Raw genomic sequence first — 18,199 nt, forward strand, 5'->3', positions numbered from 1 at the left:
AACCTAATATTTACGATGGTAAAATGAATAGTTTTTAAAATTTTAAAGAGGTGACATTTTTTGTAAGATGGCGAAGTATGCAAAAAGGGAAGTAAACATTAAGTAATCCAAACTATCCGTTCGCCTAACTATTAGAACCAAATTTACCCCACTCCTATATTTTGAGTGTCATGTATCCAAATCCATCGAAAAAAAAGCATGATTAGTCAGCTAAGTACGTTTTTGTGTCTGATTTTGCAACTTAAAATAGCGTTTTCATTAATTAGCATATTTAAAGTTATGCCCTCCGACTATTGAATCCTAGTACGTGAAAATCCGATCATTCGGATACAATATTATTAAGGTCTTCATTTTTTGTCAATTACCTTATCAATCTCAATAATCTTTAGCTACACCCTTTTTTGTTTTTAAATTTGCGTTTTTTTTAACGAATTCCCTAATTATTCCGTCAGCTTAAGAATTTTTTGGATCTTTTCTTTAAGTAAGTTATATCAAAATATTTTCAGCTACCGTAAAAGTAGAGTACATCGTTTTGATAAGTAAACAGTTAATATATTGGCGGAAGATGATTGTACTAAGTAAAGTATTAAAGAACTTAATTATTTTAAAAATTAGACACTTACTTGAACTGAGGATCTTGCATGTCCCAAGCCAAGCTGATTACAAACTACATTCGCTTCCATGATACTCCACCCGTCTCCACATACTTGTCCCCAACCTTGGGGCATGCGAATCTCTACACGTCCTTCTGTTGTTGTCCTACCACCTACTAGTCTAATGGCCAGATCTTTTTCCACCACCAACTAGAAAATTAAAAATTAAAAAAATTAATGAAACATTAAAATCATATAATTTATTCTATTTGTTTACATCATCATCTAAAAAATCGTGCAACATCGAGATGTTAGTCAAGAGATAGCGGAGTTTAAGTCTCCACAATTCTGAGACTAGCATGAAGGTGTTAAAACAGTCAGCATTGCGAGCCAGTCATCTTGTCACCCATCGATGGCACCCAGATAGCTTGGTATCCATCAGTTTGAAGATGACTCCATCCATTAGTGGATTTCAATAAATTGTGGAATTTTCATATATCATAAGTTCCATGTATGGCAGTCTCATAAAAACGACATTTAAAGTTTTTTTTTTAGAAAACACATAAACATTTGCGTGTTTGACATTGTTTTATGTCTCTTGTAATATTTGCTGTCAGCCTTACAATAATGACTTACAAGCCACCAAGTGCTTTATAGCAAATATTTTATGATTAATTTCATTTGTTTTATCATAATAACATTCAGTATAACTCAAGTAATAAAAAAGTACAGGTATTTTTGTTATTGCATATCAGTGCTCTCAACAATTTCATGTGATAAACAAAATGGAATATATTAGGACAGCTGTTATTTTTTTGAAATTAAGATAATGCATTTGTGAAAAGAGACAAATAGGAGAGGGTGGGGTAAGACCGGGTGCCTCGATTGTGTGGAAAATCCTCGAGATCTGTTTTCTAGTGGGTAAATTGAGAATTTTTAAGCTGTACTTTTTTCCTGGTCATGAGAGTTATAAAAATTATTTTAGCTTATTATGCGTTTACTAAAGATTTATACCCCAAAAACAATAAGAATATCATCCAATAGTAGCATTGTTCCGTTTCGTTTCGATAACCTCTGTTCTCGAGGAAAGACCAGGTACATCCTTCATGTGTGTCTATGCTAGGCCCATGAACTATTATATTCAAGGCCAGATAAAAATTTTACTGGCCCTGAGTCAAAATTTATTGAGGAGCTCTTTCTTCAAAGCACAAAAAGCCGTATTTTCATATATTTTTAGAAGCTTTAAGGACCCTTTATATAAAATTGTAGTTTTTATATAGATATTAAGAAATTCCCTACAATTTTCGTGAAAAACTAAATTAATAAGTACTATATAATACACGAAAGATAATAATAAAACCAAAAGAATAGAATAATTTAAATTTATTTCTTATTAAGCTGCGTATCTCAGACATTCTCTTCTAATCATAAAGATTGCATGGAGGTACGAGGCAAACGCTATTCAATGAGTTAAGTTGCTAAGATTCTGAAAAATAATAAAATTTTTTCCTAAACTTTGTAACGATATTCGTACATAGAAAAATGAGGGGAAACAGGATAATTATTCTATTTTACCCTGATTTTGGTCTTTGATGCTGGTGGTGCAGGTGGTGCGGGGGCGGCTGGAATGGCATTTGGAGAAGCTTCTGGAGAGGATGCCTGGGAAATTGCTCTAGCTCTCTGTCCATCGCATACTACTCCAGCAGACTCAGCGTGATTGCAATCATGTACACCCCAACCATCAAATCTACACCTGTCCAATCTGAACTCTCTCCCAGTGCAAAACATGTTGTCCATCCAAATCAGATCTGAAAAATGAACATTTATTTAGTTTGATATTTTTGTCTTCAACATATGAATAAGTCACACATTTCTTTAATAAAAACATTATTGATATTTAAGATAATATTTTATCTATAATTAAAAATTTTTTTTTTGAATAAAACAACTGCTGTTTTCATCTGAACTAAAAGAACCAAAATATTTAAAAAGCTCCAACTCAGTTAGGAATTTTTTTATTTGAAAATCAACGCAATCTTTGAGTTTATATGAGGGACAAAAACATCAGACAATTTAATTTAGGTGATGATTATTTTAAGACAGTTTCCATTGAAAAAATAAATTAAAATTTTTATAACAATGCTTAGACATAACTTAGTTTGTCTAATGTTTTAATGTAATCTTAGAATTACAAACGACGAGAATTAATAGATTGAAATTCTTTGCTTTGTAGTACATTTTATTTAGTTTGTGTGCACAAAAAGTTATGCAAATTGCACCTTTTTTTAAACTTTAATTTACATGAACGTTAATGGTTAAGATTTAAATTTAATTATTTCCCATTTATGATTAAATTTTATAATAGATTGGAAATGGTGGAGATTTGAATGATTTCGATCATATCTTAACTCTTAACTATTTTTTTAACTATTTATCTGAAAATGTCATGCACATGAAGTTTTTCTGTCGTATTAATACTTAATTAACAGTCATATAATTACTGAGCTGCCAACTCTAAAGTTCTAATACTCTACGTTATTTAAGTGGTAGTAAAATATTAATTAAGTAAGCGCATGTTTTAAAAATTTCCCCAGCACTTACAGCCATCACAATATGCTTATCTGATATTCTATAACTGATATTAATTAGTTAAATAATTCTATTCAAAAAAATTAATTTTTATTAAATGTTAAAAATTAAATTTTTCGACCAGTTAAAATAACTACGACTTTAATTACTATATTAATAATAAATTACTTTTTTCAAGATGTCATCTTAGAACCATATATTATTTTATCTCCATTTTTGCTCACTGTTAGTGTATATGTTTTTTTTCTGGATTTAGTTGAGACTGATTTCCTTACTCTAAAGGCAAAAAACTGGCGAATAAGTGTCAAAAGTAGAGAGAAGTGGATTCGAATTCAAAGGAAGGCACTGGCCCACCCTGGGCTGTCTAGCCAGATATGATGATGATGAGTGTATATGTTACCGTGAATGACTGAAATCAAGAGAATGTCGACTTTCACCTGTGAATGTCAACAATCACACAGTCGCTTTGGTGAATGTCCTGAATATTTGTTATATCCAATTTGATGTTAATTTATTCGTTGATATCATTATATTTATTCGATATTTTAATATTTGCTGAGGATGGATTAGGAGAAACATTAGTGTTCGGTGTACTGGTTAAATGCATATTGGGCAGTGGCATTTGACCTTAAAGAAACATTGATGCGGGGCATACCGGGCAATTGTATACCGGGCTGTTGCACTTAACTACACCTAGTATATATTTCGGACATTTACCTAAGCGACTATTTAATTGTCAACATTCACCGTGGAAGTCAACAGTCACCAATTCGGTCATACACAGTAACAGATGTTATGCATAACATCAAATTTATACGAAATTGCAAATAGTTTTCAGATTGATAAAAATTAGTCAGCTTTAGAGTATATTTTAATGTGTATATTAATGTTTAATTAACATTTTTTAATTTTTTCAACTGAAACTCCACTTTTCTTTCACACTTTATCATTTACGCTTAGAATAAGAACTCGGAAAATTATATTTATTTTTAATTTACATTTTACTTCATTATATTTTTAATTAACTTTTTTAAGCAGATTTTCAATTATTTATTTTCTTTTATTACTGTTGATTATCCTAATCCATACTTTGAACGAATTAAAATCTCACATATTTTTCTTGTTAGTATTTAGTTCTCATGAATTGACACGGACTTCGAACATCGTAACACTCGCCCTATATTTATACAACGATGATACGATGACTAAGCCATGTATATTGCTATAAATACAAAACAAAAAAACAGGATTAAAACTTTCATTTTACGTAGAAGAATTTTATTTATTTTTTATAACTCACGTAAAAGTTAAAAATGAAAAGAGAATAAACACAATAGTTCCGTGTTATAATTCACACACCCTTCATGTTTTATTAGGGACCTCTGTTATACAAGTTTTGCATTGTTAATTTTTTTTTCTGAAAAAATCGTTTTATTATATTTGTTGTTCTGTCATCTATGTCGGGAATTTACTTGATAGTTTTTTTTATAGGAAGGTTATTTGAGAAAAATATAATTCTGAATGAATAACGTTCACTAAAAGGGCTGTTTCAGTCTTTTTATTACAAAATGCATGTTATGTTCTTCATAGTTTGATAAAAATTCTGATTTTGCATAGGTGACGAAACAATAACAATGAGTAAATCGAAATGGTTGATTACTTGAAAATAAATTATAATATCATTATTATATAAATTATCAATTATAGGAATAGTTTCATATTTATGTTTAAGAATGTACCAGAAGTAAAATTATTCTTTATCGCTTAATTATAAATCATAAATATTATATTTATAAATCGGTAATACTAGGTATGTAAGTAAAATAAAGTTTATTATTATTATTTTCTAAAAATATCTGTTTTCTAAGAAATAGCGCTTAACAAATGAAATGTTCATTATTATTTAAAGTAAAGAATTTATCAAGCTTTCATTAAATGAAAGAAATAATAATTAAGAATTTCAGGTTTTTTTATACCAGAAAAATTTTAAATTAATAATTATTTAAAACTACTGAAGAAATGCCGTTTTGCATGTTCGCAAAAATATTTTATTTTCAAGTTATAATTAATCTAATTCATTCGTATCATGTTCATTAATGTTCGTATCTAAGCTTTTTTAAGAAAATTCTGTTGAAATTCAATAAATAATACGTAAACCGAAAAAATTTTATTGCTGAAACTACTGATTTTATTGCTTTTATTGTTCTAAATATTAAATATGGCCGAAAGCTCGGTAATTTCTACCATAGCACTTTGGTTACGATTTTAGTGAAAATAACAACAAAATAGGTTTTTTGTAATTAGCGAAAAAATTTGGTAAATGTGGTAAAATTTGGTAATTTTATCATGATTCTTTAAATCAGGGCAGAAAAACCATTTATTCAGGGAAATTTACTTTTCAGTTTTTATTTATCTTCTACTAAATGTGTGGTATTAAGAGTTAGAATTAAAAAAGAAAGGATTTTCAGTAAACCGTTTCCATATGAATAATTTAAATACCGTATATTTTGATTTCCAAAACCAAAATCATTGTTTGTTTTTTTTTTAAAAATTTTTTTACCAGATATGTCATTATCTTATGTTACAGCAACTTTATCAGAATTTTTTTCTCTGCGTAATTTACTAATTTTTTATTACTATCTATAGCACAATTGTAATCAAAATCTGATTATGTTCTCGAATTACAGCTAATAAAAATAGTTTTAAAAAAAATATATGCGAGAAAAAGACTAAAGTATCAGCAAGCGTTTTCTTTTGAAAACCTTTTCTATAAATTACTTTTCAAAGTATTTCAGCGATAAGTCAGTGTGTCAACAAGTGGAAAATTAATTATTTCACTTTTGAGACAAAACCACTCTCTACCCATCCGAGCAAACAAAAATCCTCATTGCACGCCCTTGCGTTTCAATCATTTCCTCTTAAAAGAAGTGACTAATGGAAAAAACCCCACAAAATTTCTTCCTGCTTTAAGTTTTACTATATTTAAAAGATTATTCAATTTGTAATTAAAATTGCACGTGACTTTTTATGCACATTCTTTTGTGATTAGTAAAACAAGGGAGGAAGCATCTTTAGCAGTAATCATTCAAATCTTGGTGCTCGTTAAAAATCTTGAAAAAATATGTAAAATCTGTTTGCAGAATGGCTAATGGAAATTCCCTCACAATTTCCTTCTATCTATTTTTCCTGTTTTAAAGTTTACTTAAATTATTTTTTCTGTAATTTAGATTTAAAGGGGAGTTGATAGAGCATAGATCAATAATGTTAAGACTGACCGTTTTCGTTGCACCATTTCTAAAAAACTGCTCATGAAATCGCTTTGAAATATTTTGCGGGTATTTGAGATTATATCACTTGTATGCTGTGATAATCTTTTAACGTATTACGGGATATACTTTTTGAGTTATGAAAGATTTTTGCTCAAAAACTACTAAAGTTTTTAAAAAATTAAAAAATTTCAGTTTATAAGTTTTGGTTAAAGTTCAGTCATATTTTCTTAAAACTTTTCAGCCAAAGATATGTACTAACTTATAACAGTGTAAACATCTATATTTAAATATTCTGCGAAAAAAATGGAAGCCATATCTTGTTTTGATACTGAGAAAAGGTACATCGAAAAAGATCTGTTTTAACATTATTGGTATATGCCCTACCGACTCGCCTTACCTTCTGATTTTTACAATAATGTTAATTTTTTACTGTAAACATGTTTGTAACTAATAAAGCGATGGAGAAAGAGGTTGCCACTCAAACTCAACTATTAGCATCTTTGAAAATGTCTTTAGAATATGATAAAAATAATTTGTTTAATCTGAGTTATTTTCAGAGTAATAAATCAGTTAAAAATGTTCGTCCAAGTCAACTAACAAGCTGTTGCCAAACAATGAAATCAAAATGATCACTAATCGTGTTGAAAGTTTTGTACAGATGGATTTGAAGATTGTGAAATAATGAGGGTTTTGCCCCATTCAAAGTACTTGTTAAGATTTCATCTGATTTGCATAGCAAATTCTTTACCAATTGTGACACTAATTTTTACTCTTTTGGAAATGGGAGAACACATTTAGGTGTAAAAGTTTGTTTTAACTCAAATTTATTTTTATTTATGTAAGTTTGGTGAGAGATATTCTGGAAAAGCTCTCAACACCTCTACTAGTGCTTCCTATAACTATTTTCAAGAGAAAGGTTTTTATCTAAAACAGCGTCTTTAAATATTAAAATTATTTTAATGCATGCCAAATACACTTACTCCTCAACGTGGCAATAAAACAAGTCTCAACAAAAATTACATAGGTATTTTCTTCATCCTATTTTTAGTTTATGTTTAAAAATAAGTTTTAATTATAATATCGAAAAACTATTAAAGGGAGTCAGTAAGGACATCAATAATGCTGAAACTGAGCTTTTTCGATGTAAATGACAAAAAAATCCCGAAAATAAAAAAGAAATTCCAATGAATCAGCACCATTTTAATGATTCGGACAGCATAATGTATGTTTTTATAAATAATTATTTTCAATTTATTGTTATTATTTTATGACTACTTAGTTATCAATGTTTCATACAATGATTATATGTGTCTCAAGTATCCTTACACTTGAGACAAATATCTTAACGGATTTCTGAACTGAACAGAACTTCCCTACTGATTTCTAAATATAAGTATCCTTACACACTGAACTTCTCTGCTGATTTCTAATTATTTCATTCAAAAAATAATTTATAAAAAAAAGGAAAAGAAATGGGAGTAAACACAGCTACAAAAGTTGTTAAAAATAGTAACTTTAAAAACAAATTGTATCAGTTTATATATTCGACCGGGCTGTCTATGGCTTGCACAACCTCGTGTTCTAAAATGTCGAAAAACGTGTTTCGGAAATGAAGTCGCGAACAAAACTAGTAAATTGGCCGCTTGGTATTGATTAATAAGTAATTCCTCCCTACTCCTTCCATCTCCTTCATTTCTGCATTATTTGGGTCAAGACTACCTTGTCCGTGAGATGCTTTCAGAATTTTTTTCTTCTAGTAAAAAATATCGAACAAATATTCGATTATTTTTTGGAGGAAAAAAATTATAAGTATGAAACATTCAAGTCTTGTTTAAATACAGCATTATTAAATTGATTTTCCCCATATGGATGTAGGATATTTAAATGAAATGCAAACGAGAATAAAAAAGTTATTGTTAAATGTTTAATAACAAATTCTCTAGAAATTGAACTGAACTGAAAATGAATATGATAGTTTTAAATAGAGTAGCCATGAATTAAAATAAATTCAAATGCATTTGGATGACGAGGTTTAGTAAGTTCATTAGTAATTTGAAATAATTTTTTTTTAGATTTTACTGCTTAATGAAAACAACTAAAGGTTCATAAAACTATGTGTTATTTCATTTCGTAATGCTTTTATTATTTTAATTACACTTTCGCTAGGAAATATTCTTCGAATAATATTTTAAATTATAAAAGAATAATTTGAATAATACTTTAATTATATATTCCATAAGTTTATTTTGCTACAGTTATATCTTTAACGGGTTGTGTTAGGTTAGTGTAACTATTGTTTTAATAGTTAAACCACATATTAAGTTTATTTTGTTCAGAGTAAGGTAATGTTGTTTCAGAAATAAATTAGTAATTTATTATTATTTTTGTGTTTGTCTAAGCAAGTTTAAAAAAATTTATTAAAAAATTGAATTTCTTTTAAAATTTACGAGTAAAAAGATAAAAAATAATTACTAAAACAATTTTTGAGAGTTTTTTACTGATTTCGTTGTCCATAAATATGAACAGTATTGTTATTATTTATTAAGTTTCATTAGTAAATTTATTTAATTTCAATTATTTCACATTCTCTGTAAATTTAGTGCAACTTACGCCACAAGTAATTAAAATAACTTTTATAATTTAAGTTATTAGACTTTTTATACTCATACTATAAAATATTTAATATTATTCATTATTTTATATTATTCATTTACTATGAAATATTATTGATTATTTTATATCATATACGTAGCCTAAAATATAATTAAGCAAAATGTATTCATAAAATTAATTGAATTTAGTACATAATTTTAATCAGGTAAGCGATTTTACTAACAAAAGAAAAAAAATGTAATAAACAAAAACTTCCTCAGCATTAAAATAACTTACTTCAAGCAGTTATTAATATTAATCATTAGTTTTTCAAAAATATTATTAAATATTAGTTTTTCAAAAATTAGTTTTTCAAAAAATTAGTTTTTCAAAAAAGAATTTTTAACGATTGTATGAAAAATATGCAAAAATAATCCTGAAAGGTCAAAATAATAATTTCAGAAAAATATCTTATCAAAAATTACGATACATAATTTATCTTTTAATATTTTTATTACTTCATGAAGAATTAAGATATTTTGCATTCAATTCACAAAGTTTCAGTAAATAACTTATTTCTCATCAATGTTTGGTAAACAAACATTTCCTTTTTTCGGTGAGTAAATTACACTCGTTTTAGAATTTAAAGGTCAAACAAAGCATTAGCTTAATTATTATACTAAAACTCAACCTAGGCACACAATAATATAAACAATGATCCATCTTTTCGCGAACCGGGAAACACCTTGAATCAAGACTAGAGAACAAAAAAAGAAGAAGCAGGAAAGGAAATATTTGCTAATTAGTCTTTCCTTTTCTCAAGTTGAAGAAGACCTTCTTCACAAAACTCACATTGAACCTCCTCCCTAGAGTTGATGGCTAGCAAGGTCTTCAACACAACATGATGGACCTTGAGAAAATTGATTGCTCTGGAATTTCTTTCCCGTTATTTTCCTTTCAGATTTTAAACAAATAACGTCTGCACCTGGAACTAATGATTATTAAGAAGACAACTAATCATACTTGAAGCTCAATTGTAGTATTGCCAGCTTGGAAAATCATGAAGTAGCAAAAGACTAGACCAGAGATAGTATTGGAGAGAGCATATCCCCGTTAAGGAAATGAGAGACATGGACGTATGTCAAACATCAAGGGGCAACTACGTCTACAAGGTACATATTAAGGATTGCTCAGGAATTTATTTCCGGTTATTTTCCTTTCAGATTTTAAACAAATAACGTCTACATCTGGAGCTAATAACTATTAAGAAGACAACTTGAAGCTCAATTGTAGTATTGCCAGCATGGAAAATCCTGAAGTAACGAAAGATTAGGAAAGAGATAGTTTTGGAGAGAGTTAAGAAATGAGGGACATGGGCGTACGTCAAACATCAAGGGACATCTACAACTTGATATCTAACAGGGGATGATATTTATTTAGAATTTGATTAATTTCTAGAAAAGCCTAGTTTGGTCTTTTATGTTGCACATAGATAAAAGTTATGGTAAGCACTGTATGGATACGACATATCAGGTAAAATAGCAACATAATTCTGGATAATGAAACCAAAATATCGTTCATTTGGTCATTTTTCTGTTCATATAGTAATGTTTTATCGGAAATTCTGATTTGCAAAATTATGATTACCTCACATTTAGTAAGTAATACAAAACTGAAAAGCAAATTTAACCGAATAAATGATTTTTATGTCAGACTCTAAGATATCGTGATAAAATTACGAAATTTTGCTACATTTACGAAAGTTTATCACTCGTTATAGACCCATATTTTGTTGTTAATTTTAGAAAAATCATTACCAAAGCGTTACGGTAAAAATGAAAGTGCTTTTTGGTGCTTCAATGAACCCAGAAACATGGAAAATTTTACCATATTCTGGTAGCTTAGATCGCATTTTTTATCTCTCAATTTGTTGATTTTTACAGTTTTGTTTTAACAAATATCCACTAATCCATAATATTAAAATCTATTTCACTAATGAGAAATAATTTCAATGCCATATGAAACATTTCACATGAGATGTTACTGATAGTCTAATTGATCAACAATGTTTTTATTGTAAATGGAGGTGAAATAATATAGATTAATCTCTATCACGGAAATAGAACTCCCCCAAAACGTATAAATTAAACCTCATTCATATCCATTCAAGAGTCCTATCGTGACATGGTCTGAACAAGGTTGTTTATTTGGTCTATTAGCGGAGGACGAATGCTCTCCTTAACTTCGATTCTCTTAAGTGAAGAAGTAAAAGCGAATAGACTTATGGGGTTACGGAATTTCTTTTAATCATTATATTCCATTAATAAATCCATTAATAAGTTGTAGATGACTGCTATGGGTGCTAATACATAAAATAACAGGTAGCTTTTCAGTTACATGTTATTTTATTCACATGATACATTTGTAAAAAGCATTTTTATTGAATAGAAGTTTTATTGGTAATATTTTTTTCCCAAAATAAAGTTACGTACCAAAAAAAAAGGGGGGGGGGAATTCTGAGAACTCTGTTGTTATAATTTCTCGATTACTTTAAATTTAACATAGCATTATCAGATCCTAAATGAAGAATTTTCTTTCCCAGTTTTTTGAACGAAGTTTTTTCTAGAGAGCTTTCTTTCTGTTTTATCAAATAAAAAAATAACTTAGATCAAAATATTTTCCCTGATATGATTTTTATGAATTTTAATGAAAGCAAGAAGAATTGAAAGAAAATAAAAGAATAAGAAATCAAACAGGTAATTTTAAAAATAAACTTTTATCTATAATAACTATTTGTATTGTATCTATAATAATGCTTAGAAACATTTCTAATCTTACTGTTAATAATTTAAGTAAGCTTAACTTTAGTTTTTTTACTTAAACCTATACTTTTTAAGACGTTATAAAAATAGTTGGATAAAAATAGTTATTCAATGAAATCATTTTTAAAAAAGGAGTTTTTTTTTTGAACGGCAAATTATTTGCCAGGAAAAAATTTTCACAAAAATCTCACGTTGATATTATTGGACATAGAATTCTGAAAATTCCATTAAGACACTCCTGATTAACACAAGAAACTCTTTAATATCTTATTTTATATTTGTATTTAATTGCTGTTGTAAGTACGCTTTGCATGAAAGCATAGGAGAATTTATCTTACTTTATTTTTATTTATTTTATGATCTTTTTGAAAATTAACCATTTTTTCTAAAGAAATAAAATAATATATGAAATATTCCTCTACCATTTTAACCACCTCAATCAATAAATTACTTCCGATTTTTCACATTTTTTTAAAATACATTTTACACTTCGCATGAAAAGTGACTTCAACATACTTTAATGGCAAAAAACAATACAGAAAAAAATAAAAAAATCAAGTGTTGTTTACGACTTCTTAAATCATGCGATTTTCAAATAAAAAGGTACAAAAACATCGATTTTGTGCTTCTTTTAATATCTTACAAGATTCTTATCTCCTTCAAAAGCGTGCAAAGCTGAAAATAGCGAAAACGATATCTTCAGAAATGCAGTATTCTTTGTTTCAGTTCTTGTTTTTTTCCTAATTGAATGTGATTCAAGAAACAGGCTCTATTGTTCTAGATGATAAGGAAGTTGAAAATGAGCTATTTATAAAAATTCCATACAAAAGATAGAATATGAGAGTGGATCTTATTATGCCTTTTCATTACTGTGAATGACGGTTTTTATTTATTTAACAGAAAAATGAGGTTGAAATAGGGAGATTCTAGTAAAGCGTTGGACAAAAAATTTTGTGATTAAAATTAAAATATTGCGCTTATTATCAAGACGTTTTTCCTGTCTAAGAGTTTTGAAGTAATTTTTTATTGTTTTAAAGCATTTATTACAAATTACTGTTGCAGTTTAAATTCAAACCTCAAGAAAGGGTTGACATAAAAGGATAATTAAGAATTTAATATTTTGAAAAAAAGAAAAGGAAAGAAAGACCTTAAAATGGGAAATAATTAGCAATTTACACGCTAAGTCTGATATACCTTCAATTTGTTATACAAAAGAGTAATATTAATTCAAGAGTTTTATTTATCTTTATGCCGTTATTAAATTGGGCCAATTTTTAAAATAATAAATTAAGAATATGTTTTCCTCATACTATTAACTTTTTTGAAGTTTAATATTTTTTATTTATTTATTCCTTCTATTACAATTAATTTATTTTTAACTATTTAAAACTTTATTCTACACATTGGTGTCAAATTCTCATACTTTAATAGCAAATTGTATATTAATACAAAAATCACGAAGGAAAATAAAAAATAATTAAAAGAACATCCTGCATAAAACTTTTTCTTTTGTTAAGAAAAATGAAAAATTCAGGCATTTGTAAGTGCAATATGAAACTATAAAAAAAACAAATTTTAAAATTACCGTAGCTCTTTTTTAATGAAAAAAAATAAATTTATTAAATATTGATTGAAGCAAATTTAAGTTCTACCTCAAAATAACTGCATAATTAAGCACACCACACGAATGCGTGCTGCTATTAAAAAAATTTAAAAAATAAATATTTATATCAAATTTATGTTGCAAAATAATTTATGACATTTTGTGATACTTTTTTAGAGTCATTTCTAAAAAAAGAGAAGCTGGACAACACGGAAAGAAAATAATTAAACTCGAAAAATAAATTAAAATTTATTTTTGAATGTCGATTACATTTTTACCTGCTTATTTACTTTATGATATTTATTAAACTTACGAAATTATTTTCAGATATATCCTATTTTTACACCGTTGTAAGCACTTTTCTAAGAAATAAATGGAAATCACAGACGCAGAAAAAAATTCTGGTAAAATTATCATTCTGCCGTAGGGTAATGACAATTCTTGTAGAAACAACAACAACATAATTCTGGTACTGAAACCAAAATATATAGTATTTAAACCATTTATTTAGTAATTTTACAGCCCATAAATGTAAAGGCTTACCGGAAATATTTTTTCAAAATTTAGGTTTCTTATTACCACAGAATTAGAAAAAAATGCCAAACTGGAAAAAAAATCTGAACCGATTATGCTATCTCCTAAGGTATTATGACAAATTACTAAATTTTGCCACATTTGCTAATTTTAGAAACTAATTATAAATTGATATTTCACTATTAATTTAAAAAAAATCTTTACCAAAGCGCTTTAGGAAAAATTACCGAATTTTTCAGTGTTTACTTAGAGTCAGAAATACAGTAGATTTCATCATATTCTGGCAGTTTTGACCGTACTTCTTTTCTCAATGCAGAAATTTTTTTTACTGCTATAAATAATTTGCACCTGTTTAATAAATATTTTTGTAATGTATTAAGAATGCTTTTGTCGTTTCATTAAAATATAGAATCTTATAGAATATTTTTGAGTGAAAAAGGAAATTTTTTTACATTCAATTATAATTTATTCATATTTTTCTGTTTTAATCTTCTCGATGATTTCATAATCAGTATTAGTGTTACCTTGAGTTTGCACGCGAATCGGCTCAATCCAAGCGGTGTGAGTAGAGAAATTTCGTGAAATAAATTGTTACTTCTAACATTCACAAGCGGAAAAGTTCGCTCTAAAATATTCTTAACTCTAACAACTCATAACTTATTTCCGTATCAACACATAATTTTTTTTATAATATCTGATGAAATAATTTTACTACTTCACGTGAAAATAAAAGTGACATAACTTTGCACGCAACATTTTCTTGAGAAAGTTCCTTATTTTTTGAAAGAATAACTTCACACTTGATGAGTAGGAATGTTGAAACGAAGTTTTTCCATTTGCAGTACTTGTTTCTTTCATAAATTATATTCGCAAATTATTGTTTTTATATACTTTCCAAATTCTTTCAGTGGTTTCTTCACAAAGTTTGTATTTAAAACACATTAAAAATGTTATTATCTTTATTCAATATTATTTCATAGTTATAAGTCATCAAATATTGTAATAATAATATTTATTATTTTCATAAAAAATCATCATTTCGAACGAAAATGTTTTTGTCTTGGAAATAGTTGTTCCATGCATACATGGCGTGATTGTCTCTTTAATTTCATAAATGTTGTAAAGTGACGCAATTTTATTGGGGTTAAAATAGATAAAAAAATGCTTATAAAATCATCGAAATAGTTGACTTTCAATTGTTTCAAAAATACTATTAGAGTAATAAGAACCAAGAAAAATAAACTTTTTCATTGCAAGTGTTTACTACATTTATGAATAATGACCTTTTTCAGAAGCACTATTTCAATAAATTTACACACTTTTGTATTATGTGCGTTTGAAGTTGAATAAAAAATTTTAATGAAATGTTAAACTAGGATATCTCATCGACTAATATTTTTAATATTATAAAATAAAAATCTTTACGTATACAAAATATATAGAACACATAATATTACAAAATTAAAAATCTTGTAAAATCCGTGCAGACAATATTTTAGCTACGAAATTTGTCACAAAAACGTACTTTCTCAAAAAAAAAACATAATTTTTTTTTTAATGATGAATCCTGATTTCTGACCTACAAAATATAAGGGGTAGCCGCAATCTAGGAAATATGGTCAATAAGGCATTTTTTTAAAAAATTTGATTTCTCAAGAACTGTTTGACCTGGTTAGCTCAAATTTCGCATTTTGCCATGTAAAATTACCTCTTTTAAAATGATGTAAATAAATGAATACTTTAACAATTCAAAATATTTTTGACTATTATCAAAAAAAAAAAAAAATCATTTACAATAATAAATATTTACTTAGAGTTATTTTTTTTATGAAATTGTCTTTAGATAAATGAATTTTATAATTGCGCGCAAATTTTTTTCAATTCTTTTAAAATGTTCATGAGATAAACAAAATTAAAACTAAGGACTCAAAGCGTTCTACCACTCTCTTGAACAAACTATTGGAACCATATTTCCCAGTTTGCGGCTACCCCCACTATCTTGAAGGTAAGGATTCCAAATCAGTCGAAAAAAGGGCATGCTTCTTCAGAGAAAGTACGTTTTTGTGTCTAATTTCGTAACTTAAAATATCGTCTGCACTAATTAATTAGCATATATATTTGGGGACACCCCCTCAAATTTTTAAGATTGAGTCGTCGAACGTGAATATCGGATCATTAGATCAATAGTTATTGAGGGTGGTCGGTTTATTTTTTTTACGCTCTGAACATCTTTTCATTTAATAAATAATGTAATACAGAAAAATCAATTTTATAAGGGAAAAAATATCTCGGAATATCATTTGTTTCAAGCACAGTGTAATAAAATTTATTTTGATTGTCAAGATATCATGAAAAAAATCACAGATTCTTCCTTCACGCTACTTCTTAAAATTGATAGTTGATTTATGATAAATGTCGATGATTTCCTTTAAAGTAATGCCAGCTTTCAAATCTGCAATGATGCAATTCTTGACACGATTGAATGCCTTTATTATTGAATATTGTATTTTATAGAAAATATTTTGTAAGATATTTAGTTTTCCGGTTTTTGTGCTACATTTTTTTCATATATGTATGAAATGAGTATTGTTTGCAATAATTAGACACCAACAGTGTATTGGGCAAAATAATAAAGAATTTAAACAAAATATGGTCAACAATAATATTTATCAGATATCTTAATTGCTTTAAAAATTGGCGCTTGCCGCTTTTGCTTGAGGTAATTAGCAGTAAAAACAGTATTTTTTGGAACAATGTATGAACAAAAAAAAATTAAACATGATGTTTCTAAATAAAAATATAAATAGAAAAAATATTTAATTAATGAGTATTTTAGCAACGTTTATACTTAAGGACTTCGCATTTATTACAGATATATTCATAATTGGCGATAATTTGTTGAATAGATACAAACAGTTTTGACTTTTATTAGTGCTGTATCTATATTTAGGTTTTATTTATCGTTCTAAATATTAAATGGACTGACAGTGAAAGAAATTATGCGTTTAGAATTGATCTTAATAAATTTATGGTGCTTCCAGATTTATTTCTAGTTTATGTAAGAAATCATTAAGACTGAGAAGTTTTAGCAAATCTTATTAAACAAATTCTTTGCATTCTATTTAAGTTCGAACTTATTTTTTGACTGATATACTTTTTAAATTATTATTTTATCATTAATATATAACATGATATTTTACTTTACATATCATAGATATTTTATTGAAAAATAACATGCATTTTTATCCAAATTAATTCCATATTTTAAAATCGAGAACTTAGATGAAAAATACTTTCGAATCAACATGTTACTATTACTTTTGAAACATCAATATATAAGTTAAGCAATCATTGAATGATATTCATGATAATCATTGATAAAATGATCATATAAGATTTCAGTAACATACATTTAATTCGTGTGAAATGATATTCAAATTAATAAATAACAACTTATTAGATATCATATGATGAAGTTTTTTTGTTGTTTTTTTGGAGAGATTCTGAATAATAGACCCTTTTTTTCAAATTTTCGTTTCCCTAAATATATCCCTAAATCATTTTAAGTGGTATATAAGGAGGTATAAATTAAAAAGCCCTTAAAAATCCTTAAATTTTACAGTGACGCGTGAAAAATAACGCCGATTCTTTCGTGAAAAAATATAATCTTTTTCCGCCATCTCAAAGCGAGACTGATTAATTTTCCTTAGATCTTGCCTAACTTAGTGAAACCAAAGTGAAATTTCTGCACAGACTAATCCCTCCAGGTTATAACATCTCTCTTTATGATCTAAAAATAGAGTCTGAAAAGGAGTTTCTCTCAGGATAATTCTAGGTTAAACCTGACGAGTAACATCTTCACTACGTCACAGGGGACATTCACATTGATGCCACACGTGGACCACCAACGTGCTTTTACAGGGAAAGCCCGTCAAAAAAAAAAAAAAAAAAAAAAAACCGCAACTAGAAAATTTATTGTTTTGTAAGCATTATCTTTAGGGAAGGAATGAAAAACACACAGCTTTGTTCCCGTGTGCTGTTTTCTATACCTGATAAATATTTTTTGCGGTTTATTATTCAATTAAGAGCATTTTAAGTCAATGATTTCTTTTATTTCTTATTTAAGAGTTAAGTACGTTTATCGCTGTTTCTTTCTCTCCTTTTTTTTGTTGACAATTTTAACCTCCTAAATGATAC

General features: G+C 27.5%; 1 protein-coding gene across 1 annotated transcript in view; it reads right to left on the bottom strand.

Annotated features, from left to right (window-relative positions):
- Window positions 1-18,199, bottom strand: part of LOC107442561 (lysyl oxidase homolog 3A) — a 66,063-nt gene that overhangs the window by 23,211 nt on the left and 24,653 nt on the right. Inside the window, exons 2-3 of the mRNA XM_043041409.3 lie at window positions 2,169-2,401; window positions 624-803 (exon numbers count right to left, since the gene is read on the bottom strand). Of these exons, the coding sequence (XP_042897343.1) occupies window positions 624-803; window positions 2,169-2,401 (413 nt within the window). The remainder of the gene's footprint in view (window positions 1-623; window positions 804-2,168; window positions 2,402-18,199) is intronic.

The sequence above is a fragment of the Parasteatoda tepidariorum genome, chromosome 9, assembly GCF_982258835.1.
Source record: "Parasteatoda tepidariorum strain Cologne lab strain chromosome 9, Ptep-v5.0, whole genome shotgun sequence".
Lineage (NCBI taxonomy): Eukaryota > Metazoa > Arthropoda > Arachnida > Araneae > Theridiidae > Parasteatoda > Parasteatoda tepidariorum.